The sequence below is a fragment of the Patiria miniata genome, unplaced genomic scaffold (assembly GCF_015706575.1).
Source record: "Patiria miniata isolate m_02_andy unplaced genomic scaffold, ASM1570657v1 HiC_scaffold_20, whole genome shotgun sequence".
Classification (NCBI taxonomy): domain Eukaryota; kingdom Metazoa; phylum Echinodermata; class Asteroidea; order Valvatida; family Asterinidae; genus Patiria; species Patiria miniata.
This window is the reverse complement of record NW_024037059.1, coordinates 26,181,446-26,199,196: the sequence shown is the minus strand read 5'-3', so window position 1 is coordinate 26,199,196 and position 17,751 is coordinate 26,181,446. Positions and strand designations below refer to the sequence as shown.

At 41.0% G+C, this 17,751-nt stretch overlaps 1 protein-coding gene across 1 annotated transcript in view; it reads left to right on the top strand.

The window, feature by feature from the left end:
* Positions 1-7,466: 7,466 nt before the first annotated feature.
* Positions 7,467-17,751, top strand: part of LOC119728344 (FRAS1-related extracellular matrix protein 1-like) — a 34,420-nt gene continuing 24,135 nt past the window's right edge. Inside the window, exons 1-2 of the mRNA XM_038200547.1 lie at positions 7,467-7,563; positions 15,175-15,507. Coding sequence (XP_038056475.1) covers positions 15,271-15,507 — 237 coding nt within the window. The 5' untranslated portion in view covers positions 7,467-7,563; positions 15,175-15,270. The remainder of the gene's footprint in view (positions 7,564-15,174; positions 15,508-17,751) is intronic.

Here is a 17,751-nt window from a genome sequence, read left to right as displayed (position 1 = left end):
AAGACTGCATAAATTGTCATTTGTATGCAGAAAACAAAAGGCTGTTACAATTTACATAAAGTTGGTTGGGAATTGAAGTTGAATTTAAAATTTTGCATCCGTGCTGAGTCGTGAAAACCACACATAAGCCCATGGTTGACACTATTAGTGAGAATTTTTGCCAGGGTTAAAAGACTCAAACTAACAGCAATGTTTCATTCTTGGAAAATTTCAAAATTCTTTAATTTTTAAAAGTTCCTCATTTTTCCCCCCACTAAGTTAGAACTGTTCAGGAATGAAAGAGGAACATGATTTTCAATGTCAATTTTAATTTTCAGCTGATGGCCACCAAACTTTCCAAACCTTTCAATTGTATACAAACCACCCCCTTAATAAAGACCTGTTTGAACAATGGCTAAGCAGAGCAACTCTTTCGAAAAAAATCTGACTGAGGGGTGTGCATCGGAACCGGGTACCCGGTTCCCCGACCGCTGATGTCAGGAACCGGTTCCAGATTATGGAATCGGGTACCGGACACCAACTTTACAAATTACTTAGCAACTTCTCAGACAATGAAAAAGACAGGTTTGGAAAGCCATTTGCGGGGAATTTTCAAAATGAAAACCTGGCTACATGGAAAAACCGAAAAAGATTTCACATTTATGTGCATTTTAAAGCCCGACAGATGACGCTCACGAAAGTATAAAGCTTTTCAGACAACTTCCAGGATTCGAATTTTTGTTTGGGTTTCTTTTATGGCTGGTACCCGGGTGTCCATGCTTTACCTCAATAGGGTACCCGGTACCCGTACTACCCGTAAATCCACACCACTACTTATGGCCATTTTGAGTGTCCTGAGTGCACAATTTTATCTTTACGAAGGACTGAAATCATGGGTAAATTTTGCTGCCTTGTAGTCTAACGATCTGTCACGTTCACAGCCTTAAACATTTAATCACACTATTATTCAAGAGTGAAGAAGTGGTGAGCATTCTATGGTAATTTAGTTTTTCCAAATGATATTGTTCTGATAGAGACACACACTGCATGCGTTGTTCGCATTAAAGTACCAATCACCGTGCTAGAGTAATTTAAGTCACAGTAAATATAGGATAACATCTGGTCGTTACGACAACTGCACAGACAAATAAACGAGGCCACAAATCATGCAATTGTACAAATTTAAACTTGACACCTTTTGAAATTTGTCAAACTTAAGTTTTTAAAAAGTTCTATTTGTCCTGCCTATTGTTCATAAAGAATTCATTTCTCGACCAGTTTTCCGTGAAAATCTGCAATTCACTGTCAAAAGTATCTTTGTCATATATGTAATTAAAACAAAAATCCCATGAAACTGTGATACTATTTTTTTGTTTGACAAATGTTGTCAGTTATGTATTATTTGAAAAAAAAATTATGCAATCTTCTCCCATGACCAGATGTACTTGTTCTGAAAAGTGTACATAATATTCAGCTTATATTTGAGCCAACAAGAGAATTTAAGAAAGGCTGTGACATAGGGCAAGTGGCCACAGCACCGTTTTTTCTGTGTATATACTCAACAAGATACATTTTTGAGAGAAATTTTTTATTCATCCTAAGTGTTCCTAAATGATAACTCCTGCTTTTCGGCGTTTGAAAACAACCGCAACTTTCATTCTAAAGTTGGTCTATTCAGTTTTACGGTAAAGTTACTTCAATTCATTCATGCATAAAATTCCTCTGTGTAAATTAACTAAATTGGTAATGTCGATGGCAGTATTGAGACAGGTATTAAACGAGTTCAACCCACCAGACATTTTTAATCTGAATTAACAATTTTTTTTCTTAGAACAGGACCCCAAATTAGATTTGCAGGTTTTTAGGCTTTCACAGAAATAGTCAACTTTTCGAATACCTTGAAACTCCAATTTTATATAACTTTGTATCAGTGTTGCAGTCGAGTCCTCACAAGTCCATCACAAGTCTTCACAAGTCCATCAAAAGTCTTCACAATTCCCCCATAGTCCTCACAAGTTCATCACAAGTCCTCACAGGTCCTCACAAGTCCATCACATGTCCTCACAAGTCCTCACCAGTCCTCACCAGTCCATCACAAGTCCTCACAAGTTCATCACAAGTCCTCACAAATCCTCAAAAGTCCATCACATGTCCTCACCAGTCCATCACAAGTCCTCGCAAGCTCTTCACAAGTCTTCACAAGTCTGTCACCAGTCCTCACAAGTCCTGACAGGTCAATCACAACTCCTCACAAGTCTATATAACAAGTCCTCACAAGTCAATCACAACTTCTCACAAGTCTTTAACAAGTCCTCACAAGTCAATCAGAAATCCTCACGAGTATCACAAGTCCTCACAAGTCCTCACAAGTCCATCACAAATCCTTACAAGTATCACAAGTCCCTCACAAGTCCTCACAAGTTCATCACAAGTTCATCACAAGTCCTCTCCAGTCCATCACATGTCCTCACAAGTCCATCACAAATCCTCCCGAGTCTATCACAAGTCCATCACAGGTCCTCACAAGTCCTTACAAGTAATCCAGCCTGAAGTCACAAGATATTCAGACCATCTGTGACCAAAAAGCATTCCTTTGTCATTGTGCATCCTCTTTACTTGTGACTGGACTTGTGAAAACACTTGTGACTGGACTTGTGATGGACTTGTGATGGACACGACTTCAACATCACCATATATGTATTCTATCCCTGTTACTGTAATTATAAATACTCTGTGTTATGTTAAGATTATGTTTTAGCATTTTTGTTTCACTTTTTCCATTGTCTATGGGTTCGTGGTTGTTCAAAGCGCAAGGTCAATTTTTTTCACAAAATAATGTTCATGTTAAAACACAAAAATTCAAGTACACACAAATAATAAATCACAAATCCTCACTGCAGCGTACTTAATTATAGAATTTTTGGTTAATTTCTGAAATTAGAAAATATTGGGTTTTTTTTATATTGAGCTATCAAAAAAAGAAGAGTAAATTTACTCTGTACCTAACTTGACTTATTGGTGACATTTTCTCTGAAAACACTTTTCATTCAGCTGTTAAATTTCAAACGGCTCCAAAAGTCCAGAAGTAGCATAAAATATAGGGCATATATCTTAGGGCTGTGCCGCATATCCGAATACTCAAGTATTCGATCATCATCTGAATATCCGTATGACTTTTTTTTTTCAATTCAAATATTCAAAAAGACGTGAGCGGCTCGAGGACATGATAAAAGACACATTTCTTGGTTCTACTGTTTGTCAAATGCCACACTTTTGTTTAAAAACCACTTTCGGGCATGATTTCAGAGCTTCCGTGAGGAATATGAGCTCAAATTTCTTTAAAATCGGGCAAACATCAGCCTTTCTGCTACCTGTACTTTTAAATTTTTAATATTTTCGACAGAATGCAGGTGCACGCAAATCTGGATCGGCAGCCAGTTTATGCTAAGTTTGAATTGATCTGTCCGTTTTAAAAATCGAATATTTTAATATTCGATCAATCAAGCCGGAATAATCGAATACTAAACTATTCGGAAATGCACAGCCCTAGCATAGTTTCTGAATGTTAGCTCCATAGCCTTTGTGCCAAACCCACTGCCCTTTCCATTGTGCTGGTAATGGCTGATCTCTTTCTCACACACACAAACACAAAATTGTGAAGAAAATGGAAATAAGCCGTCACCGTTATAGCCTCTTTGGATAGGGCAGTCGGGTTGTGCAAATATAATGTAGCCTAAGTACAGCACCCAATTGTACAACTCACTTGAAGTAAAGGCAAAGTGATATATTTAATTTTCAAATTATGAAAATAAAAGATTGATAAATGTTTTCAGCAATAATTATTGTGTTGTCAATATTGTATTTATTCGCAAGGCTTTAAAAAAGTATTTTGTTTATTAATTATTTCTGGTTTTGAAACCAAGGATTCCTCAAAAGTGGCCTGGGCACTGTAGCTTGCAAGCCTGAAGAATTCTATGGAGGGAAGACAATGAGAAGAAATTACAGTTTTAGACGTGGGAGGAAAACCCCAGAAGAATATTCTTGGGAAAACCCACAGAATCTGGTAGGGACTGAAAACTCAATCCACATATTGGCCCAGGCGGGAATCGAACCCTGGTCCTGCACAGCAGTGGAAGTTGAGGAAAGAACTGCTACGCCAACCCGACTCTGTCCCCTTGAATTTGGCTTTTAAGAACGTCTGAGGGCTTGGAACAATGGTTAAACTGTGATAGCACAAAGCAAGGAACAGATACTCAGTCCAAGCTATAGTCCTCAGTTTTGTGTGTACGGTGCAACCTTTTGGATATGTTTGGGAAACATTTCCCCGAAATAGGAACAAAATAATGAGGGAAAAAGGTTATTCAGTTGTATAGTAAAACCACATTGTTTGTTTGTGTGTGTTGGGGGGGGGGGGGGCTTCTCTGTAGTGGGGAAGATACAAAGTTGGAGAACAACCTGCAACCTCCCCCCCCCCAAGAAATTGCTCAACCCCGCCCCTAAGGTAGTAGACCAAATGCCATCACTGTTGTGTTGATAGTTCCATCATGCATCCTCCAGTCAAAATAAACAACCCAATTTGTTGCTCAAACAAGGACAACGGTCTGTTTACTTTGCCGAAGGATTTTAGCGGGCATTCATAAAAGACTAGCGGACCATAAGCGCCCGACCGCAACTTCCCGTGATTTGGGCAAACAAAAGGCCATTACCAGCCGCGGTTGTATTTCGGGTAACATCTTTATCCGGTCTCATTGAATCCCACGGTCCACAAAATTGGTATGGACAGCCATGAAAGACAAAATTAAACATTGATTTAGAAAAAAGTAAACTTAACCCCTGAATATGATCAATGTCATGACCGGCAAGGGGGGGGGGGGGGTGTTGTGTTGTTGTTGAGGGAGGTGGGTTGTATTGCAAGCCCATCCCACCCCACCCACCCCCGGCTTCCCCTTGTGGCCCAGCTCAGATATTTTCGGGTAAAATATTGAGCTTATCGTTAAAAACTCATGAAGTTTCCCCCTCCAGAAAATGAGTCCCCGCCCCCTCCCTGCCTCTTCCTGGTGATCCAATTAAGTGACCCCGTATGAACATTGATATAATCATGGGAGAATATAGGTCTCGTTCAAATGACGTCATTTCCTACAGACCATCCATGTGCATCAGCATTTTGAGCGTCAACTTGCATAACGCGCATCAGCTGTGTCGTATTTCGAACACATTTCGAGCAACAAGCGCGTGTGTTTGGAACCTTTTCAACACTGCGCAATGCGGGCTAGATGCGTAAAATACGCAAGTGGACTTCTCCTACAGAAATGGCCGTCATTGAGCTAGCCCTATAGACTGGCCCCACGTGCGCCATTGAATCTATATATATAAGAGAGAAGTTTACTCGCCCCCGAGACGATGTTTGCTCCTGAAAGGATCCGAGACCGCGGGCTCCCGCGGCGCCAAAATCGCTCCACGTCCGTGGAAAAATGCGGAGGGTGTCTTCCGCCGGGTCGGACGCTTCGTGTCGTCCTAATTTTCCGGTACGGACCGGCGATCCGTTTCATCGATTTTTCGTGACTGCATTTTGCGCAGGAATTTGCCGTCGTATGCGCTTTCACGTTGAATGCCTGGCCGCCCCCCGTGCTGGCTTTTCTGCGAGTCTAGACTGTGCGAGGTCAGCGGCTTCAACATAGGGGTTTCGTTTACGTGTTCTACTCAGCCGTTCGGCAAAAGTGTTCACCAAACGTTTGTATGGGGTGACCTTGGCAAAATATTTTTTCTCCATGGTGCGTGGCCACCAAGTGCCCCTATTCTTTCATATGCTTCGCTTGCCGCCCCTGCGCCGAGTGCAACGAATACCCAGAAGGACTACACATTAAGTATGCCTTGCCGCAGTCTGACCAATCGAAAGTCTACACTGCGTAGTATTTCCGGGCTATGCAAAACTGTCGATGGCAACGCGTACTGCAGCCTGCTCCACACCCTGGAAACGAGGTTGGGTCTACGGTGCTCGCAATTTGAAGCGCAAGCATGTGACGTGATAGAGTGCTGTGAATAATGTGTTTACAGCTCCATGCTTCCACCACCAAGGCTGAGCGTTGTGAGTTCGCTGCCCGCCACGTATAATTCAGTGTCGTGTTATAATTTCGGGGGCCTGTTTTGGGTCAACGAAGGATCGCCGCGGTCTCGGATCCTTTCAGAAGCAAACATTTCTCGGAGGCCGAGTAAAACTTGCTCTTATATATAGACAAGCTGATTTACCAGATCATAGATCGGGTAGGGCGTAGTGTTGGGGATGAAAATTTGGGGAGTTAAATGTAAATGGGGATATAGTTAAGGAGACATGCAGTTATAGGAAAGCAATTTCTGTGGTGTGTTCTGAGGCAATTTCTGACCACTAAAACCAGCAAAAGATCATCTTTTAAAGTTATGACTTTGGATTAATTGAATCAGCTACATGTATTTTGAGCAATAGAATCATTGTTGTATCGTCTCGGAGGCCGAGTTAAACTCTCTCTTATATATATAGATGGTTGAACCAACTTGAATAAAAGTTGAATCGCAGACGGTCTCGCAAATTGTAAGAAGTTCAAGTTTACGTTTGTTGAAGAGTCCAATGCTGAAACTTAATTATGACCTTCCTCCATGATTCAGACCGTTTGTAATTTTTTGGTAACACTCAACATTTTCATTTTAAATGACACCTTCACGTTTTATTGCATTATCATTTATTGTCAAACTGTACAACCAGCCTTCGCCTGTGTACTACAGTGACCTTTTCACTACATTTTCCAAATGCGACTGCCTCACAAAAAGCCAATTTAACAGACCAACGGCAACATTTACAGACAGTTGCCATGGTACATAATTATCATGTGCGTAATCGACGGGGGACAGGGGACCCCCCCCCCCCCCCCCCCCACACACACACACATTTTGAAGGGGGACATTGTTTGGTCTCCCCTCCACACTTTTTCTTCCCCGAATAAAAATACTGTAGCCTACAATAATGATTCTATTGCTCAGAATACATGTAGCTGATTCAATTACTCAAAACTCAAAACTTTCACAGATGATCTTTTGCTCAAATTGGTTTTAGTGATCAGAAATTGCCTCACATCACACCACAGAAATTGCTATTCTTTAACTGCATGTCTCCCCAACTATATCCCCCATTTACATTTAACTCCCCACATTTTCATCCCCAACACTACGCCCTACCCGATCTATGATCGGGTAAACCAGCTTGTAATTAATAAGGATGGAAATCCAGGTGAATCGATTAATAATAAACATAATAATAAACTTCGAATTAATCCTTTCCTTTTCGGAAGAAAGTTCCGATCCTGGATAATAAATTCCCGGGGCAGCAACAATGTGTACCAAATGTATATTAAACCATGGAAAACACAAGTAATTTTTTATGGACGAATTTGCGCTCCATACTAATAAAGTAAGTTTGTACTTTTTGTGTCCCGTACCATGGTACATCGCGGACGATATCGGAACTTACTGTATACAGTGCCTGCAAGAGGTGTAGGTTGGGAGTTGAGGCACCGTCGATGCAGATTTTCCGACGTTGACGTGACTGAGATTGAGGTAAGAAATCAAATTATTTGGAAGACCAATGGTGACATAAAGCTTCATTGTTCACGTCTTGTCTGTAAATTTTCCTGCAGACGAGATAAGTGTCATTAGATTGTACTTTTGTCAGTGTTTGTAGGCTAGTGTAAAATCGCAGTACATGTAGTCGTTACGCGTGAGTGGCAAATGTCAAGCATTGTCAGCAAAGATCCTGCAGTGGCTGCAGCGCATAGCGCCGCTAGCTACGCGGCGCTATTTATACAAATATTGAATGCTTCGAGTGGTGTACTAAAACTAGCCTCCCGAGGTGATCCATGGACATTCTATTTTCCCGAGGCGAAGCCGAGGGAAAATAGAATGGTCCATGGATCACCGAGAGATAAAGCATTCAATATTTGTTTTATAACACTTCACCCACAGATTCTGCTTGGTTTTAATATTTTAAATTATTCAAATCCGAACACAGTTGAAATAAACTTCAATGTCAATACAAAATTGGTGGAAAATGTATTTCTCTCTTCCAAACTACCCCTTTACGAAATGTTTGAACCCAAGTCTGCGGCGCGCTCTCTTTGGAACAATACGCGCTACGCGCAACGCGCACACCAGCATCCATTTGCACACAAATACCGCGCCATGGAAATAGTACTTTGGTTGCTAATGGTATAGTACTTTGGTTGCTACGGGTATAGTACTTTTGGCCGTGCACAGAAAGATAGCAAAATTAGAAAGTAACATGTGACTCGCTCTCGGCCAATCAAGACACAGAATCTGTGGGTGAGGTGTTATAAAGGCTATTATACAAATATTGAGTGCCTCAGCGTGGAATGGGAGGAATATTATCGCAAGGTAAAATCTGGACTTTTCCATTTCACGAGGCGAAGCCGAGTGAACTGGATTGATTATTATTGTGTGAAATTTGGGGCCGTATCATAAGTCCGATGCCTCATAGGTCCGACGCTTTATTGTCAGGTGCAACTTTTTTGTCAACAGTAAACCTTTTTAGGTCAACGACGGTTCATCGTTCACATCCTTATAAAATACTGACTGCAAAACACTCATGCAACCCTTAGGCCCCCCAAAAAAGTCTCTGGTTTCTGGTATGGAGCTTGCCCCAAAAGTGGTGTGGCGACGCGTTTTTTTGGGGTTTTTTTTTTTTACTTTTTTCTTCTTCAAATGTCGGCTGATAACTGCAAATGGTGCCTGACTAATTTAGTGCAAAATGTGTGGTAGTCCAGAGAGGCCATATAAAGCTTACACTTGATCGTAACCCCATCTTAAAACATGTTAAAATTGTGCAGCAGCAGGATTCCAGTCAAACCAGTGAGTTTGGCAGTTTTTAGACATCATCTTACATTGAAATTTTTTTTCTTTCATTTTGCCGACGTGCATGGCTATGGCGACGCGTACGCATACCAGAAACCGGAGACTTTTTTTTTTGGCCTTATCAATTGTCGCACACAAATTTTAATTGGCAATACTCTTCGTGCAACCTATAGTGTCGCAGCACACAATCCCATTTGTAGGTTAAATTTGAATAAAAATCTGGAACGCTGACTTAATCCAATGCTTTGCACGTTTTAAGTTTGCATTCTCCTGACCAAAGAGACTGTTAGTGTTACTATATCACGTGATTCGGGGCAAGCCTTATGCTAGCAACCCCAGCTCCGGCATGGTCTGGTGTCCCGTGCCAATATTGTCAATGGGGAGCGCTGATAAAATCCTACAATCAGGCACACTATATTAACTAAAAGTGTACAAATGCACCCTTCTCATTCAGGGGGAGACCGTTCCCATGTATGTCAAATTCTTACATTTTGCTATTGCATTTTTTTTTATGGATTTTTTTTTTTGGGGGGGGGGGCTAGACAAAATTTTGGGGCTGATTTTTGGCTAGAGCCCCCTCAGCCCCTCCCCCCCCCCCTAGAACCGCCCCTGGCAAGTCAGTGTACCAGATGTTTTTCAACTTTAAATCCCCTATAGCAAGTCACTTGCAAATTAGCTTGCAGCTGGCAGTTTCGAATATCCATTTTTCAGTCAAATACAGAGAGACCTTTTGAGTAATCGAATACTAAATTATTCGAAAAGGAACAGCCCTAGTAACCACTGAACTAAAACCTCAACAGGTTTGTTAATTAGTATGTTATGGATCTTAACCAAGATTTTGAGCAATTTTGTTGAAAAAAAGTTCCAATAAATCAAAAAGAGAAAGAAAATGGAGCAAATGATCCTATGTACCTTTAAGAAACTGATTGTGCTGATTTATCCTGTAGAAGCAGTTTTTATGTGTAATTTTCTCTTTCTGTATTAAAGGGAATGTACATCATTGTCTTTTGCTGTCATTTTCAGAAATGAACTATTTGGGGGGTTAGTATAATAGATCAAATATTGTTGCACTGACATGTGTTCGAAAATGCTGGAAAAACCAAGAAAAACAAATTTATTCAAGTAGTCTGGTTCCCTGACTCCACTAAAGATGAAATGGATCAAAAATACCGGAAAATTGTAAGGTAAGGGAACCAGTCTAGCTGGCCTGCACCCGTTCATGAACATGGAACCAATAGCTAGCAAAACAAAATTTAGACTTAAAAGAAATGGTAAATTTGGAGCAGTAATTTAAAAATAGTTAGGTTTTTTCCAACGGTGGTCGGCCGACCAGCGTTGGAAATGTATACAAATATACCATTTTCTTGAAAATGGCTTCACACCAGGTGCCATAATGTTACAGGATGCTTAAGCATGTCATTTACCAACATCCTAGTAAGGTATTTCGTAACAACTTGGTAGTTTTATTTTTCGATGTTTGCAAATGTTGTATTTTCCCTTTAACGGGCATGTAAACAAATTTTTAGAAGTAGAAACATGTGCAAATTACCCGGAAACGTCTACCGGTGCTGATTTAAAGTAACAATAGGGCTGAAATACCCTGTGATATTATTCAGCCTGAGTTGGTATCATTGGGAAGAAAACAATCATTGAAGGTGGTTTAAGAAAGTTTGCCAATAGGCACAGTTTTGTTATGTGTAACCCTGCTCTATAGTGACCCCAACCCAGTTACGTGACCCCAACAATTGTGCACACGTGCATACAGACGGGTACGTTGAAGGTTTTGCCTGTTTTTCTGAAATGTCTAGGGGTCACTAAGCTAAATTTTCAACCGGTTTAGTTGTTATGCATCCTTGGTAGGATTTTGAGCAATTCTGTGGAGGAAAGAAATTGTACAAACTGCAGATGATCCTGTGTACCTTTAAAGCTACAGTCCATCATTTGCAGCTATCCAAAAAGTAACCGACATAATTATTGTTGATAAGCATACTTGGTTGAAAGATAGTAATTAAGGGGACTAAACTTCCTGGGAAATTATTCCCTGTGTCATTCTGAAAAAAATATAGAATAAAAGAATGTCATTTACAAAGATGTGTCAAATGACACATTTTTGGAAATTTCCGTTAGTAGTTGGTTTGTAATTGGGTGATTCCGTAAATGGGTGCAAGCGTTGAAACGATGCACATGTGCGTGAGGCTGCTATTATTCGTCGGATCAGTGTGTGGCATCGTTTCACTATCGGCTGAATGATTGAGAATCATGTCACAAATGCTGATTTTGGGATTGTGTCACAAAGAGGGGCAATCCAAACTATGACGTGGCAACTTGTGAACCGAACTCGAGATCCAGAATATTTTGTTTAATTAATTTTCTTGAAATGTACAGCATTCACAGAGCTAAAACTTCATCAGGTTAGTTGTTTTAAAAGCATCTATCTTTAGATTTTGAGTATTTTTGTGCACTTCAAACGAAAAGAAATGCACAAATGACAAAACAGTCTGTTCTACCAACTGATTGTTTTACTAGTTTATCTCGTTGGAGAAGTTTAAATTATGTCTAAATTCTCCATCTGTGAGCATGGAACTAAGTGTATTTAACTCCACGCTGTTAGGACCTGACTACAACATCAATATATACATATCCTAAATAAAATAACTCAAAACTGATGTACTGTAGTTAGTGTATTCACTGTGTTCACTTGAACGGCATAACTGTTGACTCTGCGGTACAACTCCTGACCTCGAAGCGAAAGCCTCCTGTGATTGGCCCCCAATAAGGAATTCTAAGGCCCATTGACCAATTACGCGCATGGTTGACGGCACAATCACCCAGACGGTTATTACAGGTAATAGCCCCTACTGCCCCTAGGTAACACATCATTCAACTGTAGGCGACAAACAACCCAGCAGACTGCACACCCCCATTCATTTGAGGAATGCTTGGCGTGAACCTTGAAGTGGCAATTTGAAGTGCTATTTTGCGATTTAACGAGCAAAAATTATTGTATCTTCCCCCTTCTCCAGGTTTTAATAGTCGTTTTCCCTCCTCCTTTTGAGTCGAAGGCAATTTACAGCTTCAGACAGAAAGAGCTAGTGGTAGGATTTCTTTTGAAGTTGTGTAAACCTTGGTCGTAAGCGTTGTTTAATAGAGATGATGGTTTGTGAAGGCGTGAAGGTGTCGATCTTTTAAAAAATACATGGTGGAAATTGAATTATTTTTTTTAAGGGGGATAGTTTATTACTGTAGGATTTCACACTAGAATTCCTGAGGTGTCATTTTCTCCCAAATATGACCACTTTAAGTTTGGGGGTAGGGGGGGGGGGGGTGGGGAGAGAGGGGGTTGTTGTTGATAAAATGGCTCATTTTATGCATGTGAAGAGGAGGTGTGATCTGAAATTGGCTTCGCACACACTTTTCCATTCATTCACTTTCATGGACCGCTCAGACCAGTTTCTAGCTCGATGGATGTTTTCAGGGTGATGTTGGGACAACATGTGAGGACGTACCGGTACCTATTCGACAAGGGGCATAAGGATTCCAGAGGAGAACTCAACTAGCTTTGTGAAAGTTTGAAACGGCTGTAAAGTTATCAAAATCCAGTGTTGTAACAATTGGGCCTTGGAAATTTGTCCTCGCGCTAGAACATGTTGAATATAAATATTACATTGAATTCATATCAACATGAATTTACTTAAAGTCTAATGATTTCCTATGGTCTTCAGTCAGTGAGACAGAGAAATTCTGTGTACACACTGTTGCAGTATTAACAGTAGCCTATCATTTATGCCTTGCCTGGCCGCGTTAGATGGTATCCAGTTTTGCTTATGTTGGCCCTTTGTCGATTTCAAAACATGTAGGCGAGACAATAGCCTACAAAATAAAACGTTGATTCCAAAAACAAGGGTGGACCCAGGGAGGTTACTGCCGGGGGGGGGGGGAGGGGGGGGGGGTAGGGGGGGGGATGTGCCGGGGGGATGGAAGGACTCTCCCAAATGAAAAATGGCATTATTTGAGAACATTTCGGTCACTTTCGGGGGGGAGGAAGATGATTCCCCCCTCCCTCATCCCACTAGATCAGCCACTGAAAAATGAGTTACCTAAGTCTAGCATAAAACAAGTCAGTCCCCAAAAATAGGTTGTCTGGCCAAAGCCATAGGGTGGGGGGGGGGGGGTATTATGTTAGACTCATCCAGAAAACCGCTTTTGGGTATGATTAATCAGTGGCTGTAATGCGTACAGGAAAGCCCGGAGGCCAGGGGGGAAATGTGTCTCATTAGCCCAGCCGTCCCTAGGCTACAGAGAACGTGCTAGGTTCCTTTGAGGTTACGTCGATGTGTGAGGGTTGGGATGGGGGTTATAAACGGAATGGGGAGACATTGAACTTAAATGAATTACAGTCCTTCACGTGGGCTGGGAGTCTCTGGAGAGTAGAGCTTGACTTTACAGCATAATGGTGTCTTGTTAAAGGTATACTGTAGGACCATTGGGTTATTGTGCAAAATTGCTCAAAATATTCAATAGGGTGCATAGCAACTATTTTTTGTGCAAGTTTCAGCTCCGTGGCTGAGATTCTTTTTGAGAAAACAGATAAACATACATTTAAGGGGTCGCTTTGGGTGATGCTATAAATTTGTGGTCCACTTTTTTTCCCTGTCCCTGTTGCACCTGACATCTATTTCAATCAATTTTATGATGAGCAATTCCCAGAGCATGAATTCAACCTTGTCAGTTTCCTTTTGTGGTTATTGGATGAAACCCGCTGTCTGGTTCCAGATTGCTATTTCCTACCATTGCAGCGTTGCTAATGTGGCTAGCATCACGACCTTTTGGCAAAGATTTATCTGTAGGACCACATTCAGTGGTGGCGCTAGGGCGGCGCTAGGGGGGGAGTTGTCTTTCTTGCCCCCTTTGCCCCCAAAGAAGAAAACAAGACAAAATAGAGAAAAAAATTAAGGTAAAAAAAGGGAGTGACTCCAAGTCAATATTTTACTACATTGGATGAAGTCTGGAAACCCTGTTTTGAACAGACCCTCCAAGCGTCAAATGAAGGCCCCCCCCCATAATTTTTCTATGTTGCCCCCAAATTCTTTCTTTGCCCCTCACTTGCCTCCCCCCCCCCCCCCCCCCCCATTGTAGAGTCTGGCACCGGCACGGCCCACATGGTGTGAACGTTTTTTTGATATCAGCTCTTCCACAGATTCTGTATCTTGATTGGCCAAGAGCAAGTCGCACTGCATTTACTATTTTTACTAAACATTGCTAAAAGGTACAATGTATATAAGTGTCAAGAAAAACATGTCCTACTTTTGATCTTAAATAACTCTGTTGTGTAGGCCTACCAGTGGAATTAAACCAAACTTTCAGATCATGCAAAACAAGGCATGACACCGTCTCCAGCGCATCAACAAATGCTGTTTTTAACTCCCTTGGGGGCAATGGCGCTTGCTCCCCTCGGGTGTTAAAAAGGTCATATTCCACATCACAGCAGTCAACAATTGTTAAATATGACCAATGAAAGAAGAGCGCATTTGATTCCTAAAGATGTACGGGGCGTAATAAAAAACACAAAACCAGTTTTCCATTATTCTGTTCGATTATTTACAGGAACTATGAAAGCCATTCAGTCAGCAAGTGTTTTTTTTTTTCATCCGGATGAAGTCTGAATGGATAATCTCTGGCTTTCAAGGTTCTTTTGCCGAAGTTGTTAAGCGCAGCGTGACAGTTCTGGCCCTGTAAACACAAAAGCGCTGATATCTGACATCAAGGCTTTAAAAGGTGCAAAAGCTATGAAATGTGACGCGCTGTGTGCGGCGTTTATAGAGAGTTTTGTAACGAGTTGCAAGTCTGAATAAAACTCCTGGATTTGCCTGGTTAGTTTAAAGGCAGTTTTACAAAATTTGCGGTGATGCTGAAGTCTAAGTTGTATGTGTGGTGACAACATCATCAGTAGGGCCTATAGTTTGCACAATGTCATGATATGCCACAAAAATATATTCATATTTTTTTGTAACAAAATTTTCCGAAGAGAAAAAAACTGTTTAACAGTTTAAACTTCAGCATGACCCAAAATTGTATCCAACACCTTTTTACATCTTGAAAGGTACAGTTTGGAGAATTTGCAAAAGAATTCGGTATGAATTCGGTGGTTTGATTGCATGTACATGTATGTCCATTGGATAATCAGGGTTCCATTGTAAAGTTACACCTTTCTTTTGCCCCCAAACCCGGCCCCCCCCCCCACCAAAAAGGAATAAAGTTGGTAAATATCCTTTTTTGATGATTTCTTTTTCAAACCCTCAGGTTCTGCTTGGTCACTGACATGTCTTAGCCAATCAGCTCGCGTCGCCTGCAGTTGGAGTCCAATCACCAAGCTAGTGTGAAGCTGGGACATCCAACATGGCCGCCTTCCCACGAACCGTCCTACCGACGCTTCTCATAATTCTCCATCTAACGGCCGCCGTGATTGGCCAGCTGGTGCTCGTCAACCGCCCATTGGAGGTTGCGATTGGCCGGACCGCTCTGCTGGATGAGAGCGTGCTGGCATTCCAGGCGCCGGGGGAGGGAGAGCAGTGTAAAGTTGAGGTGGCTGTGGACGAACCGTTTTATCAACGAGTGGGAAGACTTGATCCACAGGTAATTAATCCTATAAAGAATATCAAAATTTAGCAACCATGTGTTCAAATTGGTTACAGTGGAAAATATGTACAGTGGAACGCCGCTATACCAAACACCGCTATACCGAACATTCGGCTTTACTGAAAATCATGCTTGGCTCCTGATTTTTGTGTACAAAATGTACCAAACATTGTTGTTGAAAAATGTCAACAGAAGAGTGACAAGTGGCTGTTATTTCCCCAAGGAATAGAAGGGAAAGCCACCCATTGCTGTAGGTAGTAAGCTCAAAAACTGTGCAATTACACAAGTCAATAGTTGGCACATGTTCAAAGTCGTCTTTTAGTAACTACCAGGGCATGCTGGGTGAAGCTGTGAAAAATGAGTACCGGAGCACCAGCAGCTTAAAATCGCTATATGGAATGATCGCTATTACGAACAATTTCTGTGGATCCCTCAATGTTCGTTATAGCGACGTTCCCCTGTATTTGTTTCTCCTGACAAATTATCAACGTGAAAACTACTTCATTTTGAGTTTGGGTGTCTGCAACTCTCTGCAAAAGGGCTTTAATTTTGCGTAAAAAGAACCCATCTGCGATTGCCAATTACAGTCTGGCAAATTTTGTGAAGAAAATACACGGGTGGATTTGTTTGGTTCGATGTCTCATTCAAAAGTGAAAAACTTTTATATTGCTAAGAACACAGAAATTGAAAAAGCGAATCTATTTTTCGAAAGTCAAAAATAGCATTGGGAATGCATCTTTAAGAACAAGGCCCCAATGAACAAGGCCCCACTTTTTACCATAAGTGAAGAATCTTTGGGGCACACAACCTTTCTGAAAAGGAAAGACAACTTTTTTATTGATAAGTTGCCGAAAAAAAGAGGAAAAAGTAAGATAGGGAAAGTATGATGTAAATTGGAGATGTACATTTTAATTTGAACGTCTACGGTGTGGTGTGCGACACTGTATGGAATGTTTCAGTGAGAAATACCAGATACTTCTAGTTCTGCATGTAAGTTCTGGGTCCGTTATGTTTGTGATAAATCACAGTTCTACTAGTACCCAACTGTTACAGCAACGGTTACATGGTTCCAATATTACCCGTAAAAGCACAACCCTATCATAGAATGAAAATATCTTAGAAATTCTTTAAAGAGTTGTGCAAAATTTGAGCAAAGCCTTATTTACTTAAAATTGTGAACTTTCCAAAGCTCATTAGAAGTTCAAGTTGGGGCTGCTGTATAAATTTTGTACCAGAGATTCAGCGAAATCCATGTAAAACAGCCTCGCAACATTTACCCATTCAAGAATGTTCACGGTTCACATAATGAAACCCCCAGGAGTGAGTTTAATTTACAATCGGCGCAGGGTGTTGGTCATATTTTGGCCCATTTATCACTAAGTCTGCAGACTGTGTGTCCTCAGGTTGGTTGATCTCAAAGATATTGGTGATCTTCAGTCCATTGTCAAGGACAATTTAATGTGACAAGCAGTTGTGCCCTTTTTACCCCCCCCCCCTGGTTAATATACACACGAAAGGTGATAGGGACATGAAACATGATTCAAATTTACCAGGCAGCTGCTTAAAGGTAATATCATTCGCAAACATAAAAAAACAAAGCTCATGGCTGTCGCCAGGATTTTTTCTAGAGGGGGGCAAATTTTTTTTTGGCCAAAAAATGCTTGTATTTCTCAACACATTCTCAATTTATCAGTTTTAGAGGGGGCAGGGACATTTTGCCCCCCCCCAACTCATTAAATTTACACCACTTTGTCTTCGCGCCTCTTTTTCTTTCCTTTTTTTTTTCTTTTTCTTTTTTTTGCTTTTCAAGGGTGAATAATAGTCTCAAGCATCCTGTGAAATTGTGGCACCTGCTGTACTGTCATTTTCAAAAAAAGTGAATTTTTTGTATCAATTTCCAATGATGGTCGGCCGACCATCATTGAAAGAAAGCTAACTTTGTTTCAAATACTGCCCTCCATTTGCAAAATGTATTTGGTCCACATTGTGTTTGCAGTCGGTTATACACATCCATGAACAGGTGCAAGCCAGCTAGTCAGGTTCCCTGACCTGACAATTCCCTGACGTCTATATATTGCTGACTGTTTGTTTGAAGTAGGGTCCGGGAACAGACTACAAGAACAGCATTTTTTTCTTGGTAAAACCAGCATCTATGAACACAAACTTTAAGCAAGTCAGTGTAACAATATTTGCTATAAAATACCATACTAACCCCAAGTCCATCCATCCACATAAATTTAT